The 17572-nt window shown below is 36.3% G+C and overlaps 1 protein-coding gene across 1 annotated transcript in view; it reads right to left on the bottom strand.

Moving 5' to 3' along the window:
* The window catches only part of LOC150105492 (activating signal cointegrator 1 complex subunit 2-like), a 277206-nt gene that overhangs the window by 147047 nt on the left and 112587 nt on the right, over positions 1-17572 (bottom strand). Inside the window, exon 9 of the mRNA XM_090393972.1 lies at positions 10877-11109. Within this exon, the coding sequence (XP_090250098.1) occupies positions 10877-11109 (233 nt within the window). The remainder of the gene's footprint in view (positions 1-10876; positions 11110-17572) is intronic.

Genomic DNA, 17572 nt, shown 5'->3' with positions numbered 1-17572 from the left:
TGAACAAATTGAAAAGCAGTGGTCCAAGAACAGAGCCCTGTGGCACTCCACTAGTCACAAGACATCTTTTAGACTCCACTCCTGAATAAACCATTCTTTGATATCTATCCTTCAACCACCCTCCTATCCATCTCACCAACCCTATATCTATACCCATCTGCTCCAGTTTACTGATTAGGGTTCCATGTGGTATCCTATCAAAGGCCTTGGCAAGGTCCAGTAGTATCACTGTGAACCCATTACCCCTATTCAGTTCAGCCGTCACTGTGTTATAAAACGTGAGCAAGTTACTGAGGCATGATCTACCCTTCACAAAACCATGTTGTCCCCCATACAATATCCCATTTTCATCTATCCAATCCTGTATTCTTTTCTTGACTAATTTCTCTAAGACCTTGACAATGATTCCTGACATGCTAATCGGTCGGTAATTTACAACAGCAGTCTTGGAACCACCTTTATGCAGTGGAACTATTTTCCCCTCTTTCCACCCGCTCGGGACTAACCCAGACCCGAGACTCAAATTAAACAAAATGGTCAAGGGTACTGACAATTCTTTAGCTGCTTCTCGTACAACACGAGCTGGTATACCATCCAATCCCACAGATGTATTGACATTGAGGTTATGCAATAGACTACTCACCTCCACTTCATTAACCACAATTCCCGTATAATCTACTGGTTTATTCGTTTCTGCAATGTCACCACCTGGATGATATACTCTTGCAAAGTGCTCACTCAGTAACTCAACTATCTCAACTGATTCAGTTACCTCCCTACCATCTGCATTCTTTAAAATCAATCTGCCATGTACATTTTTCCTTTTACTTGCTACATATCTAAAAAACTGTTTAGGATTCTCTTTAGCCTGCATGGCCAATGTTCTTTCGTAATCCTTTTTTGCTTTTCTTACCACACTCGTCACCCTTCTGGCCTGCGCTTTATACCGTTCATGTGCCTGCCGGTCACCCTTCTCCTTAAATTCCCTCCATAGTTGTTTCTTTTTTTGCAGCTCAAGCTTAATGGTGTTATTCATCCATTTAACCCCTACTTGATTTATTATTCGGACTCTAGGTATACAGTCAGCCATTGCTTCATGCAAGCACTTCTTAATTACCTCCCATGCACTATCAACTTCTAGTCCGTGCAGTTGTACATGCCATGGCACTGAACCATTCAAACTCCTAAGCTTGTCATACTTTCCAGCCCGATAATTCCACATGTACCCTGTCGTAATTGAAAATTCTACGCCTTTAGCCACCTCCCAAGTTAAGACCCTATGATCACTCTCACCGATTGGTGGCAATGTGGTCATATTTGTTACAGCCAAATCCTCAGATGTAATTACTAGGTCAAGCACTCTCTGACCCCTAGTATTTTCCATTACATGCTGTCGCAGATAGTTATCCCTTAATAACCGCATAAAATCCAGTTCCTTCCTTCCGTGTGCCCTCTCCTCACTCCAATCAATGCGACCATAGTTGAAATCTCCCATAATAATCACCCTCCTTCCACCCATTTCTTCTATTTGCTTGTGCATACTGTCACCACCATCTTTTCCATCACCTGGTCTATAGCAGCACCCAATTGTATATTTAGTTCTGCTAGCCACAATCTCACACCAAATGGCCTCAAATATGCTCTTTTCTCTATCCTGCAATTCAACTTCTATTCTCCTTGGCTGGAGCTCATCAGCTATCATCAACAATACTCCTCCCCCCATTTTATTCTCTCTGTCATTCCTGAACACACTATACCCATCACATTCAATCCCACTAGTTATATCATCTACAGTCAGCCATGTTTCACTAATACCTATAACCTGTGGTCTGGAAGTGCCAACCATGGCCAAAAACTCTTCCTTCTTGTTCCTAATACTCCTAGTATTAGTGTACATGAATTTAAGACCCCCATTAGCCCCAACCCTACCTTGATGCCTTATATTAACTATCCCACTCAGATTTGTTGTCCTTATTTGCTCTGGCATATTATATTCATTCTTACATTCAACTGCCTCCATAAGGACTATATATATCTACTCTCCCCCCTTAACAAATCTAGTTTCCCTGAATTTGCACATCCACTACATTCAGCAACACTTTCTCAAGTCTTCTTACACCGTAACCATTCAAATGCAAGCCATCCATCTTATATAGATTCCTTTCGCCCATCAAACTCACTCCACACATCCACAAATTCCACACCACTCGTCATACATAACCCACGCATAAAGTCATTCGCAATTATGGCCCTCCTTTTAAACATTTCACTGTCATACCGTGGCAAAAGACTAATCATTCTAACTCTCTCACTCTTTTCTTTTGCTACCTCAAACAATTCATTCAGGTCTTCTATCATTTCCATTTTATCTCCTTTCAAATCATTTGTACCTGCCACAACAATCATTTCTTTCACCCTTTCCTTTTGCTCTCTAATAGACTCAGTTACGTCCTTTATGGTCGCACCAGGTTGGTACGATTTTTTTCAAATCCTCTACTAACACACCTTGTACTAACGAGTCTCCATACAGCACCCTATCCTTCATTTTGTTCATGTTCACATTCATGCGTCTATTTTTCCTGTCATATCTTTTATTATTGGTTGGATCATTCAGTCTACTTTTGTTCATGCACTCTAGCTGCTGTTTTGCTCTTTCTATCGCACTATTCAACAACGCGATCTCACTCAATGCATCTATCTCATCTTTTTTATTCTCCGAGAAACCATTTATACTATCATTGACACTTTCTACATTCACACTCTCGCAATTTTCACGTACAACCTTGCCGTTTCTTGTCATATCCCTATTTCCTTCATTCTGAAGGTTGACAAAAATATCACACTCACGATCCGAAATACACTTCAATTCCTCATTCTCCCTACATTTTCTACACAAATTCAATCCTTTTATCATCTAACCACACTCCGACCGCACTCCGCAAAGCGTACATTTCACAGCTAGTACACTGACTCATTTCTTTTATACTACCGTTCTTTGATAAGGATGGCGAACCTTCATTACTGGCCGCCATTTTCCTTCGCACAGGTGCCATACTTGTTTGCAACGTGTTTTGTCAAATTATACATTATAACACACCAAAAACAGACGCACTAAAATACACAAGGCAAACAAAACAAAACTACACAATATTAAGTAATTTGTATCGATAACTGAAAATGATACTTATCTTATCTGGAGCTTGCACGAACACTACACATTACGAATTCATCTAGCGGCGACTTCCCGACATAGATTATGTTATAAAACACTTTAGTACACTAACCATGCTAATAAAGCTCCAATAATATACCAAAATTACACACTTAAGTCCATTACATTGAATCCAAAACATCAATAAATCAACAAAAATCACAAATACAGCTAATTTAGTGTTCCGACTAATTTCTCTCTTATTCCATATGAATTTACTCAATTGACTTTCTACCACACCAGATTTGTTGATTCTCTTGTCTATTTCCATGTTTAATTTACCATTGTCACTAAAAATCATGCCTAAGTAGCTGAAATGTTTTACTTGTTCCACAGGTTCTACGTTCACAACTGAGACTGCCTGCCATTCAAGAAGATTAGCCTCATATTTTAGATCTTCAAAAAGCCATCAAAGGCTTGAAATGTGGAAAGGCAGCAGGAGTAGATGATATTCGGCCAGAAATGCTGAAGTAAGTCTTACAGTGGCTGCACTGCATAGTTCAGAAAGCCTGGACAAAGGGACGAATTCCAGATGATTGGAGTAGAGTTCTCAAAGTACCCATATATAAAAAGGGAAATAAAACTGAATGTGAGAATTACAGAGGCATTTCATTATTGAGTGTTCCTGGTGTTGGATTCTGATTATGTAGAGATTAGAGTAATTATTATTTGCTTCAGAATCCAACATGATCTTCCACCACAAAGGCTAGACTTGTAAATATTATTTAATGTATATAACTTATTTTAAAATTTAATATTCATATAACTGCCTTAATTTTGTCTAATATTTAATTATTTAATCAAAGATATATGTATGAATAATGAAAAGACTGTATTAAATATTAATAAGTTATTTTATTTATTGTTATGTCAATATTATAAGAACTTGTATTTGTAATTTAACTACGCATTTATTGAAATGCAAATATTCTATTTATTCTTGTTTGTGAAAGTTTAACGTTATGTAATAACTGAATGTAGTTGTATAGCCTAATGTAACATTCGCGAGAATGTTTACGTTTATCGGTTGTCATGGAGACGCATGAAGAAACGAGCGCAAGTGGAAGGGAGCGTGGGCGAAATAAAAGGGAAAATATATACGTAGTAGGGGGGTCGGAACGGAATTTTGGAAGTAAAAGGTAGCAAGGGGATAAACTAGAGAAGTAGAAGTAAATAAAAGGTTCTTAGGGTAGGAGTTAAGTGGATAATTTTTATAAGTGAGCAAGGAAGAAACGAATTTTATAGTTAGCTGAAAGTGAAATCAGCAGTAATTATAGAAAGGAAATTAATGCTACAATCGGGTAAAATAAGTAGCTGGACGTTTAAGGAAGAATTCTGAATGAACCCGGCTATTCTAGAATTGTGGCTTATTTCCGATTTGCCCTAAAGGAACCTCAAAGCGTTTTAATTGATTTATGAGTGGTAACGACGATAGATGAAGTACCCTATAATTGAAGTCTAGAATTCTGAAGTGCATTTGATAGTGCTTTAAGTATAACTGTGGATAAGTCTTGTTGATGTGTTTTTTTTTAAGTAAGATAAATAAATTCCAAAAGTATGTTCACAACATAAATGATGTACTAGGAACTAATTCCGGTAAGGTTTATCATAGTGTATTATTTCAATGCTTGAAGAATTGGGCGTTAATTACGCTATGCTTAACGCTACTTTAACTGTGGAAACTCTTCGTGAATGAGAGTTGGAGATAAGAATTGTTTGAAAGATATTTTCAGCTATTAGTGCTTGTGATATTTTGAACTTATAGCATGACTGAGAATTGTGTGAAAATTGACTAGATTGGATATTCTGCTTGTTTAATTTAAGTGTAGAAACTTTGTAACCCAAAAGATGAGAATGTGCATGTCAAGACTTAGAAGATTGTGCTAATGTGGTTAACTTGACTTAATGTTTGACTGTTTCTGCTATAAAAATTAGAAGTAATATTTATGTATGTGTTATGTAACCTATATTAAATGTTTCATTTGTTAATCTATCTATTGTATTTGCCTGAATTTCTTTTTACTGCACCGTTCACAAAAATTCGAATCTAGCGGGAATCCCAGAAAGAAAATAAATACTTCGGCCTGATTGAATGAAAAGACTGCTAACTAACTTTGAATTGATCGTACTATTTCATATAGACTTATCTAAGGATAGAGTGGCGCAGTATAATAGAAATTTCTCTACCCTTGGATTAGTGATCAATTTACAATTAGTTGTGTTCATTTAGGTGAAAGTGACTTGTAACAAGATGGCGGATTCGAACAGAACATGAAGAAAACAACGTCACGACACTGGTAAGATATATGCAAGTAAACTTGAGAAACAGTTGAGAAGAATTGAAGGAAGTACAGGAAGGTGGTTTAATGTTAAATCTGGTGGGAGACAAGGATGTACATTATCCCCTCTGTTATTCATTATCTATATGGATCACATTATGAAGTAAAGTGGTATTAAACATATCAGAATTGGAGATGTTAACGTCAGCTCTTTGCTTTATGCGAACGATGTTATACATCTAAATAAATCCGCTATAAGTCTGCAAGATTCCCTGACTAAATTGAATAACTGTTGTAATAAATATGGTATGAAGTTCAGCAATAAAAAGACAAAGACAATGAAAATAGACAGAATCATTGAAAATGTCATCTGTGTTGTGAATGGAGAACCTGTGGAACAAGTAAAACATTTCAGCTATTTAGGCACAATTTTTACTGAAGATGGTAAATTAAATATGGAAATAGACAAGAGAATGAACAAATCTGGTATGGTAGGAAGTCAACTGAATAAATTCATATGGAATAAGAGAGAAATTAGTCGGAACACTAAATTAGCTGTATACAAGACAGTGCTCAAACCAGTTTTAACTTATGGATCAGAGAGCTGGGTCAGAAGTAAAACACCAAAGACCAAAGACTAGAGACCGCAGATGTGAGAGTCCTAAGAAAGATTATAGGCATGAACAGATGGCATCAATGGCAATATCATATTAAAAACGAGGATATTAGGAAAAAACTTGACATTGTCAGCATCCAGGAATGCGTTAACAGAGCTAATCTCAGGTGGTATGGTCACTTAAATAGAATGGACAAGAAAAGATTAGCAAAACAAGTGTTCTCTGCCAAGTTGACAGGAAAACGACCCATGGGAAGACCAAGATATAGGTGAATTGATATGGTACAAAGTGCCTTAGACGATAGAAATATAAGATGTGATAATGTTGGAGTCTTGACGAGTAGCAGACTGTTTTGGAGGAAAATTGTAGATAGGAAGTTAGTAATGATTTAAATTTTTCGTGTAGTACTATCATATCCTGTACATCCCTTGAGGGTACATGGGAGGAATTGATGATGATGATGATACTATGGCTACTCCTTTTCCTTGATTGTCATTGCCTGAATATAACATTTTGTATTTATTGCCCAGAAAGATCTCACCAGCTTTTGTCTTTTTTTGTTTCAGTCACCCCTATTATGTCGATCTGGTACTTATCTAATTCCTCAGCTAGCTCCATTTCTTTGCCATTCAGAATTTTTATGTTGATAGTACTGATCTTTATCTCTGCTGATGTCGAGTTGGGGTGTTTTCAGATTTGTTCTAGTAGCTGACTTTTTGCTGTTCGCTCCGGTTCCCTGGCGAAAAGAACAGGTTGACCTTGTTTAACAGGGTGACGCCCAGGCCAGCATGAAATTTTGTCATGTTGTACCGTCATTTTGCATTAATTTTGGTTTAAAACCAATAGGATACAATTTGGTCAGCTAAATCCCAAATTGTCAGTCCATCCTCGTTCGTTCAGTATCCAAGTAGATACCAAACAGGTTTCACCATGAGAAGGTGAGGATTGGACATTAGGTCAGAAGTCCTGGTTGGTTCTCTGCATTCCTTTAAAGGCTACGTGGAGGTCTCCTCTCAGTTATACAGCTTTGACTCTTATGCACCCCTAATTTATACCTAATCTGGTTCTTTGGAACTTTAATAGTGTTTTTTCCCCTGCTTTACTGAGCTGCTCACAGCAATCAAGATATGTGGGAGTATACTCAAGCTGTTTGACTCATTCTTAAGTTTATTTTTTGAATGCTGTAACCAATTCTTTTGTTCTCTCCCTGATGCTCATGCTACAGTGAGTGAAATATATATTCATAATAATTGTAAATAAATTCTAACTTACTTTACATGTGTTAAAATTGTTTTTTAAAATATATTACTATTTCTACCACAAGTTTCTACAAAACTTCAGAGTATATCCTAAGCTGGAATAGTGGCTGACTGCTACATGTTATACTGTCTGGGTAAGTGTAAGAAAAAATTATTACCCTTCATTGATATGAATATTTTTTTGTGGAAATATCTGCAGAAATGAAATATAATTCATCACTGTGAAAGGATGCTTCACATTTTGTGTGAAGCATTCTTTCTTTTGAGTTCAAGAATTAAAGTTCTTTGGAGTTCAAGAATTAATGCAGAATATGACTTCTGCATTAATTCACCTTGGTATATTCCTGAGTATGGCTTCCACTTATGACACCTAAATGAAGGACAAAATCAGGTCTGGGTAGTGATCCTCCCTTAATGCCGAGCACTATCATGCTACACATGCATGTCTGAAAGGAGGTGTGCTTTGCATTATGGAATACTAAGGCAACTGATGTGAAATCATCAGCCAATATACAACAGTCTAGTCATGAAGATACTTCACATGCAAACTTTGCTTACACTTAGATACAGGAATAAACAAGAATATAATTTTCATGGCAAGTGTAATTTATTTAGTAACAAAGGGAAAAATTTTTCTAGATTGTATTTCAATATTTTAATGTCATAGATTTCTGGTATGTTTTTCTGTTGCTAATAGCTCTACCACCTGCTGTATGCTTAGCAGCTGCTACTACTACCACTCTTCTACTTAATTCAATTAACTCTATATTAATAAACGTTCATTACAGTATTATCAATTTAGTTAAGTATTGAAGCCCAAAAATCTTACAAATGACATTATGATCAGTACAGCATGATATTAATTTAAACTAATAATTAATTAAAATTCACGAATGATAATATTCACAATTAAATATACACTGTACTTACTAATAAAATTTATGTGAAATGCTGTACTAGCAAACTGAAGTTGTTGTAAACAAAATACATAAGTGCTTAGTTTAACATCCCAATTAATGTCACAAAAATGGACAATTAATGAAAGGCAATTCATTCACTTGACTCAAATCATTTATCAAATTTTTTTTTCTTAAATGTTCCTAAGTATAGCTTCAAGTTGGGGACACAAATAAATTATAAAATATATAATTTCAGAACACCATTCTCTTTGTTTATTTAACCAATCATGCTTTTCCAGTCACACCTAGAATATAAACATGCTATAACTTGCAATTTCAATTAAATTAAACATGCCAAGAAATTATATTCTTGTTTAATCCTTTATCCAAGTGTAAGCAAACAAAGTTTATATGTGACTTAACTTCATGACTGGGCAACTCGTAAACTTTGTTTGCTTACACTTGAGATTAAACCAAGAATATAATTTTTTGAATCTTTAATTTATAGTATAACCAAGTAGAAAAACTTTCAACAACTTGCAATTTAGTCTCAATGTATTGAAGTAAAATTTCAACTGTATCCCATTTTAGTTTAGTGTTGTGCACACTTCTCAATCATAGTTTTGTTTTATGTGCCTATGCAAAGAAATAAAATCATTTTATTATATGCTGCAGCTGTGTGGATAAAACATGAGACATCTCTCACTTCATTAAAAAAATAAAATAAATAAATAAATAAATAAAAAAAACGTGTATTTTAAAGTTAAATTCATCTTTCAAATTAAGTCTTGGATCCCCCCACCACCAAAAAAAAAGTTTCTCTGATTTGCATTTACTATAATGCATTAGCATTAACACTACGATTTTGATAAAAGGTAGATAATTGGGAAAGCCTGATCTGTCGAAGAAACATGGAATTTTTTTTAAGCCACTTCAGGCTTTGAATAAGGCAATGATATGGCCAGGTAAATTCAGAAAAAAAAAACTTTTGTTACCACTACATGGGAATAAAAAAAACTGCTTATTACTACCTGAGGGGAGAACAATCACTGTCTCTGTACTAATTGAGGAAACAAAATCACATGGAGCAATGAAATTCATCTCCCACCTAAAGGCATTTATAAACCATCAAAGTTAATGGTTGGATTTGAACCCAAGCTGGCTGGAGAACAAATAACCAAACAGGCTGGCTGGTGGAGTTCTGGATATGTATGGACTTGCAAGTATTATTATTTTATTAAATCAGCCATCCAACTGAATTTCTATGCTATTTTACAAAAGGGACTGTGTGCTAAGGCCAGGTAAATTCAGGGGGAAAAAAAATCACTGTCTCTATTCAAACTTTGAAAAAGAACAGTGATTGCCTAAATTTGTTTGCATGAAATTCACTACTACACTTACAAAAAGTGGCTCAAATACAAGAAGCCTGAGGTCAAATACAACATTGGGATCCTATAAAGAGAATAGCATGGTTTTGTTTAGGATAGATGGTAGTGCTTTAGCAGTATGCAGATATTTTATAATAGAATGACAACAGTGTGTGGATAAGGGAATGGGTATACCATAATACTTCTGGATTTTTCCAAGGCATCTGACAGGATTCAACACTGAAGATTATACAACTCAAAGGAATGGATCTGTAAAATAACTTGTAATATGAATTGGGGAGTGGCTGACTGATAGGTATTAGAAAGCAATGTATTAGTGCACTGAGTCTATGAGGAGGAAATTGACCTCATAGGTCATTGTTGTTTATTATATATACAGTATGTGTATATATATATATATGGGGGGGAGGGGGTCTTGAGTGTGATATTAAATTATTTACTGATGATGATGTTAAGTTGGGAGGATGATAAGCAATATAGCTGATAAATCCCTACATGCTGATTTAAAAAGACTAGTTATATGGACAAAGGACAATGAATGTCAATTCAATGATGCTAAGTGTTCAGTTGTGCATTTTGGGTGGAGGACATTGCACGCAGAGTATTATATTAGTGGGATTTATTGGAAATAGTTAACAAAGCTAGAGAGGTGGGGGTTGGACAGCGAGTTATAGTTTCAGTGTTGCACTGTTAAAGTGATTGATAACATGCAGGAATAAGGAAGTTATTCTCTCACTTTACAAAACTTTAATAAGATTACATCTAGTGTACAGATATGGTGAACTGGGTTCAGGAGATGGAGAAACAGCTGAAAATGATAACTGGCTTATGGAATTATGCATATGAGGACAGACTGGGAGAATGTGATCTTTAAGGGTTGAGGAATATACAGAGGATTGGAGATATTAAAGAAACAAATTTAGTAAGGGAATCTAACAGTAAGTGAGATTTTATAGCTTATGAGTGGTGAAGGAAGAACTCAGGATCATCTTTGGAAGCTAGCCAGGGGGTACTGATGGAAAGCACACAAAGTCCAGGTTCTTTTCTGGTGCATGATGAGTATATGGAATGGGATACTGTTAGATGTTGAGTGAGTCTTTGGTGAATATGCTCAAGGAGAGATATGTATTTAAGTATGAGATAAACGGGTCGTCCCTTAATGAATCCTTGCAGGAGCATTCATAATATCTACTTAAAATAATGAAAATTCTGTTTTTACTTACTTCTGTGTTGTTTCTTGTCGTTGGAAGAAAGAACATGCAAGTGGATAAATATCCAAGAAGGCACTGAGGGTTGCACTGGTATCAACTATGTACTGAATCACATCTTCTAGCTTTTCCCAATGTATTGTACTCATAAGAGAAGGAGGATTATATTCCCCAATCTTCTTTATTGTATTATGTTCTAAATCACAATCTCTATGTAAACCAAGTATTTCTAGGGTAGTATCGAATACCTGAAGCAGTAATGATAGAATATTAATAAACAAATAGAATAAAAAATTAAATATTTATTGCTTCTAATTCTACTCATTACACATACAGCAAAACCTGTTTAAGGGTAATTACTGATTATTTTAAAAATGCTCTATAGCTTGTGTTTAGCTCAAAGGTCACCATATTCAAGTAACTTTGACTCAAACCTTAGCTATGACAAAGTTCAATCATAACAGCTTATCTATCAGTTGTTGTTGTTCTATGTCTACTTTGTCACTGCCCACCCCCCCTTCTTTTTTGTTGTACAAAAAAAACCCTGTCACCTCTGTCCCCCCCTATGTGACTGGCTAACTCACTCTCAGTGCTACTATGCAAGCTAAGGAGGCACTGATCTTTTACATGGCCTTCAAATAGAATGCATCCAGTATGTAAGACCACAATAAGTTATTTTTTCTGAGGGTAAACAAATGAATTTTGAGTGAATTCTGAGGTCAAGATAAACATTTTTTGTCATGCAATAAATATAATTAAAATCAAAACAGAGTACTGATAAAACATTTTTTCAAAATTTGAAATGCATTAGCACTTTGTCTATAAATGATCTGTAACAGTAAAAAAACATAATTTTTCCTCCCAAAGCTATTCATTAATGAAAAATATGTCTTCTATTTCTGATTTAACCTCGGTTGGCTGGTTGGTTTATTGGCACAAGGATAGCAAATGTCATACTGCACCATAGCGAAGGTTACAGCAGTACACAAAGTATTAATAAACAGAGATAAATTAGTAAATAATATGTATGTACAAAATTTAAGTTAAGCAATGTAGTATTTACATGTATGAATAACATTTATAATCAAATGTGTTTGTATAAATTAATTCTTTGTAGAAAGTTAAAAACATCATGCAATTTGTCTGAGGCTGATAACATCTCCCTGATTGTACGTGGCTTGGCTATGTAAAAATTTCATTCCTCTCTTGTGTGAAATGCTGGCACTCCACAAGAATATGACAAATGGTAAGATGCATGTTGCATTTTTTGCACATAGGATGGTCATCATCTCTCAGTAAATAAGATTGTGTGAGATAACTGTGACCTATGCAGAACATCTCCCTCTCTTCTGTTTCTACATGAACTAGACTGCCAATGCTTAATTTCAGGCTTAATGTCATATATTTTGTTTTTCAGTGCTTCCTGCCACTGGGGAACTAGCTTTGATCTTATTTGAACTGTATGGTACCAACAAACAGTATGGGGGAACAAGTATAAGCTAATCTAGAAGCTGCATCTGCAGTCTAATTTCCCTTAATTCCAATGTGGCTGGGAATCCAGCACAACTGAACATGAAAATTAAGGGTCTTCATCTGGTACAGCAAGAACAAAACACTGGCCAGCAAGGAAGATTTTTAGTTTTGAGAAGAGACAGTAGTCAGAGAGAGCCAAATCTGGGGAATAGACTGGATGTTCCTACAATTCATAGTGCAGATCCCTTAATTTTACCATTGTCAAAACAACTTTGTGGGCATATACATTGTCCTGATGAAAGATGATTTTTTTTTCCTTCTGCAAGCCAGTCTTTTCTCACGAATTTTTTCGTCTAGTCTGGTTAAAAGATCAGAATAATATTCCTCAGTTATTGTTTTACCCTTTTCAAGATAATTAATAAACAAAATGCCTTTAGCATCCCAAAACGCCGATGCCATGACCTTGTCTTCTTTGGCACCGAACAACCTCTATCCACTGTTTTGACTGCTGTTTGGATTCTGCTGTTTACTGGTGAATCCAAGTCTCATCCATAGTAATAAATCTACGCACAAAATCAGTTTTATTCTTGTTAAAATGCTCCAAGCACTGTTCAGAGATTTTCACGCGAGTGCATTTTTGATCTGCGCCGGAAAGCTTTTTCATTTGCAATTCTTCATGCAAAATGTATCTTACACGTTCTTTTGAAATGCCTATAGTCTCAGCAATTTCACGCACATGGACTCACCGGCAGGGGTGTAGTCCTAAAAGAAAGAGTGCCAGGGCTAAAATTGGAAACAAAATTCCAGAGCACGAAGTGTGGCATTATTATTATTATTATTGCGACGGCCATATGGCAGAGATTGCCTTGTTTTCTGAAAAGAAAATGACAAGAGCAGCAAGCTGTATTTTTTGACTGAAAGCTGGAAATGCATTATAAGTCTCATTATTATAATTCTTATACTTTATTATAATGAATTAAAAATTTTTTATAGTTTTAAAAAAGTACCAGGGCATCGCTCTGCCGCACCCTGGCCTGACTACACCCCTGCTCGCCAGTCATCGAATATAATATCGTGCACTGATCAATGATTTCTGGTGTTGTTACACTTTTGGACGTCCTTCACGTGGATCATCTTCAAGGCTGGTACAGCCACATTTAAACTCGGCAGCCCATTTCTTAATTGTTGAAAATGAAGAGTGCCCATAAACTTTTATGAACTTGGAATGAATTTCTTTTGGCGTTAAACCTTCTTTTACAAAGAATTTTATAATCGCACGATACTAAATTTTATCCATTCCAAGGGATACAGACAACACTTTGGCTTCTAATGCTGTATAAAACAAACTACTTGATAGAATGACTTGCAATTTCACATAGATGCTTATGACAGATGTACCAACTTAGGAAAAAAAAAAAATCTTACTGATAGTGTTGCCATTTATGGTTGAGGCCGAGAACTTTTCAGACCACCCATGTAAATCACACATTTTTGGTAATGGTTTTCTTTTATATGCACAAGTGCAAGCTGAATGGTATGCAACTCTGCTGTATAATTACAGCAGAGTTGCAATCAGGTGGGATCTGGTTGGAGATAGTAATGTTAGGAAATATAGCCAACAGAAGTGTCAGTTTTTGAACCATCAGATGGGCAACTCTATATGCATTAAGCCATTTCAGAGAGACATGATGGCGTATGACTTCTGTAGCTGATGAAGCAAGAAGTTGCATCATGGAGGGATTGCTGTTATGTTTGGTGCAGGCAATGTTGTCAGCATTAATGCTAATAGCTGGCATAGTCTTTTCAACACAAATACTAAAAGGAAGTATAGCAGTTTGATGTGTGTGTAATAGTGAGCTTTCCAATGCCGAAAAAAAAAAAAAAAAAAAAAAAAAAAAAAAAAAAAAGACTACTGCATGTAGGATGCTCTGGAAGACTATTTTTAGGGCATAATTAAGAGACAACAGTTTCCATCTAAGTGATAGAGCTAGTTCATTTGCTTCAACATAAAGACTTTGAGTAGGTGATATGCTAAAGGAACAAACAGCTATCCATACACCCTGATGGATGGGATCCAACTATTGTAGGTTATTCTGCCTTACAGAATCACAGACTTGAGACCCATAATCTAGCTTTGAACATAAGCGCACAATAAAGATGAAGTGATAGTGTTTATCCTCATGTTATGAGTGACAGTAAATTGTGAAGTTGTCAACATATAGAGCATTATCTGCAGTGCGAGGACGCCGTCTATTGATTGATTAATCTTTGATTGCAAAAAGTGTCACACTTAAGACAGAGCCTTGAGGAATATTCTGTTCTTGATAGTGACTGAGATGGTGTACTTCCCACTCTTATTTGGAAAGTTTGTCTGGACAGAAAGTTTTTAATAAATACAAGAAGGTGTTGTCCTCGGTCGGAAAATGAGTTTCAAACAGAGAGCTGCAATTGACTTTTGTGTTAAAATTGGTAAATGTTTTACCGAAATGCATCAAATGCTTCAAAAAGCATACGGTGATGAATGCTTATCCCGTACTCAAGTTTACGAGTGGTTTAAGCGATTTCAAAGTGATTGTGAGATGCTTGAGGACGACGAAAAGCCAGGCCTGTCCAAAAACTAGACTGAGCAAAGTTAACATTCAAAAAGTGCGTGATTTCATCAAAGAAAACCTGAAATCATCCGTGAGATTGATTGAAGATGAATTGGGGATTCCAAAATCAACTGTGCACAACATTTTGACCGAGAGTTTGGGCCTTCGTAAACTGCATTCGTGATTTGTTCCCTATAAGTTGATCGACAACTTATGGGGAACAAATCACGAATGCAAATCATAAGTTGATCGACAACCAAAAAAAAAAAATGTATCGAATTGAGCACTGCAAGAACCTCATTAAAACCGCTCGTAAGGACTCAAACTTCCTTGAAACAATCGTTACTGGTGAGAAAATGTGGTGTTTTGAGTACGAGCTTGAAACAAAGCGCCAGAGTGCTGAGTGGAGACCACCAGAAGAGGGGCATCTGAAAAAAGCCGCTTGGAGAAGTCAAAAGTAAAGACAATGCTGGTTTTTTTCTACGATTCCAAGGGCATTATCCACAAAGAATTCATTTTGCCTGGCCTAACGGTCAATGGTGAGATTTATCTTGAAGTTTTGAAGCGATCGATAGTGAGAATTCGTCGCATGTGGCATGAATATGGTGATGCAGGCAGCTGGTCCCTTTTGCACAATAATGCACCATCTCATTGTTCAAACATTGTGAGACAGTTTTTGAGCAAAAACCAAGTTCGTATGTTGGATCACTCGCTGTGTTCACCTGATTTAGCACCCTGTGACTTCTTTCTCTTCCCCCGACTTCATTTGCTGATGAAAGGAAAGCGATATGACACTATTGAAAACTTTCAAGCAGCAGTAACCATGACGACCCTCAACAGTATCCCAAAAACTGATATAAAAAACTCATTTAACGAATTAACTGACCATGCCAAAAGCTGTATCGAAGCTGAGGGAGAGTATATTGATTGAAATAAATGATTTGAATAATTATAATTGGCCTGTGTTTTATTTTCTATCAAAAGTTCAGTTTCTTTTTGGACAGAGGTTGTAGCAGTCTTTTAATATCCCATATCTCCAAGTTATGTCAAACTTTTTCCACTTCAAAGAACACGTAAACCAGATGTTCTTGCTTCAGGAATGCATCTGTTATACAAGTTTCTAAATGGACCAAATGGTCCACAGTTGGACAATATCTATGAAAGTCACATTGCATATTGGAGAGAAGATCAATGCTTTCTAAATACGAGAGAAGTCTGGATTTAACCATTTTCTCTAATATCTTACAAAGGCAGCTGATCAGAGCAATAGAACAATAATTATTTGATTGTATTGGATCCATTCCTAGTTTTAGGATAGCAATAACAACTGGCATATCAAGAATACAACAATGTTGTATATTAAGAGAAGAAGCTCCACAGAAGATAACAGAAGATGTTTATCATTTCATAATGGATGTCATCAGACCCTACTGCACTAGGGTGACAGCAAAAGGGCTGTTTTTAGTTCATCCTTAACAAATGGTTGATTGTACAGCTCAAGCCCATTGGTAGAAAAATTTAGCCTATTTCTCTTATTGCTCTTTCAATATTAAAAGTTCAGGAGGATATGCTGCTGCTGCTGCTAACATTTTCTTTGCTGCAGCCTTCTCAGCATAAGAGGATCTCAGAACAGGTGCAGTGGTAGCTAACTTCCTTTCTGCATCCTGAGATATTTTGTTTCAATTTTTTTGCATCTTTTTCCCATCTTTCTACTTCTGACATGCTCCACGAGTTTTTGGATCAGTGCCAGAGCTCCCACCCACCATGGAGCCACACATGGATTTCTCCCAAATTATTATTATTTGCATGGGCACTCCATGGATGAGTCAAAAGACTCATCACAGGAGACCCACTCTAGTCATTAACACAATACCTATCATACACCTCCTTAAACCTATTCACTGTTGGGGCACTCACAACCACCTGTGGCAATCCATTCCACTCATTCACCACTCTCCAAGAAAAGAACCTAGTCTGCACATCCTTACTAACTACACTCTTAGACAGCTTACAAGTGCGACTCCTTGTTCCCTCCCCCCCCATTCCCCATGTATTGAAAAATTTCTTCTGTGTGTCAATCTTATAGTATCCCTTTAGTAACTAAGTTTTTATATCCCCTCTCGTCCACTGTCAGCTAAACTATGCAACCCACACACACACCCAATCTATCCTTATAGGGAACATTCCACAGACCTGTCACCAGCTTGATCACTCATATTGAATCCTCTCCACAACCTGTCGATCCCCAAGAAATGCAGGTGACCAAATTCGTGCACAGTAGTCAATTTTAGTAGATTCTGGCAAAATTTTCTTCCAAAGTTCTGCAATAATGTTGGGATTAGCAACAACAACACGTCCATTACAGTCTAAGGTAAACAAATGGTGTGTTTTTATCTACCTTTCATTTTTCAAGATTTTATCTCATACAAATTTTGCTCTGGTTGTTTGATTAACTGATGAGGTAAACTGAATAATCCAAGATTGTTTTTGATTCCAATATCTCACATAATGTGCTTTGGCCCGAGGATGCTAAAGTTATTAAGTTTGATGTGGTGGGGTATCTATGAAATATACACCACATTCTGTGTTGATCTTTTTTTTTTTGGCCTGGAATTATGGGTTCCACCAAGGATTTAGATAGAGTGGA

The sequence above is a fragment of the Typopeltis vanoorti genome, chromosome 6 (assembly GCF_054136105.1).
Source record: "Typopeltis vanoorti isolate ZY-2024b chromosome 6, IOZ_Tvanoo_1.0, whole genome shotgun sequence".
Taxonomy (NCBI): Eukaryota; Metazoa; Arthropoda; class Arachnida; order Uropygi; family Thelyphonidae; genus Typopeltis; species Typopeltis vanoorti.
This window is presented reverse-complemented; position numbering and strand designations above follow the sequence as displayed.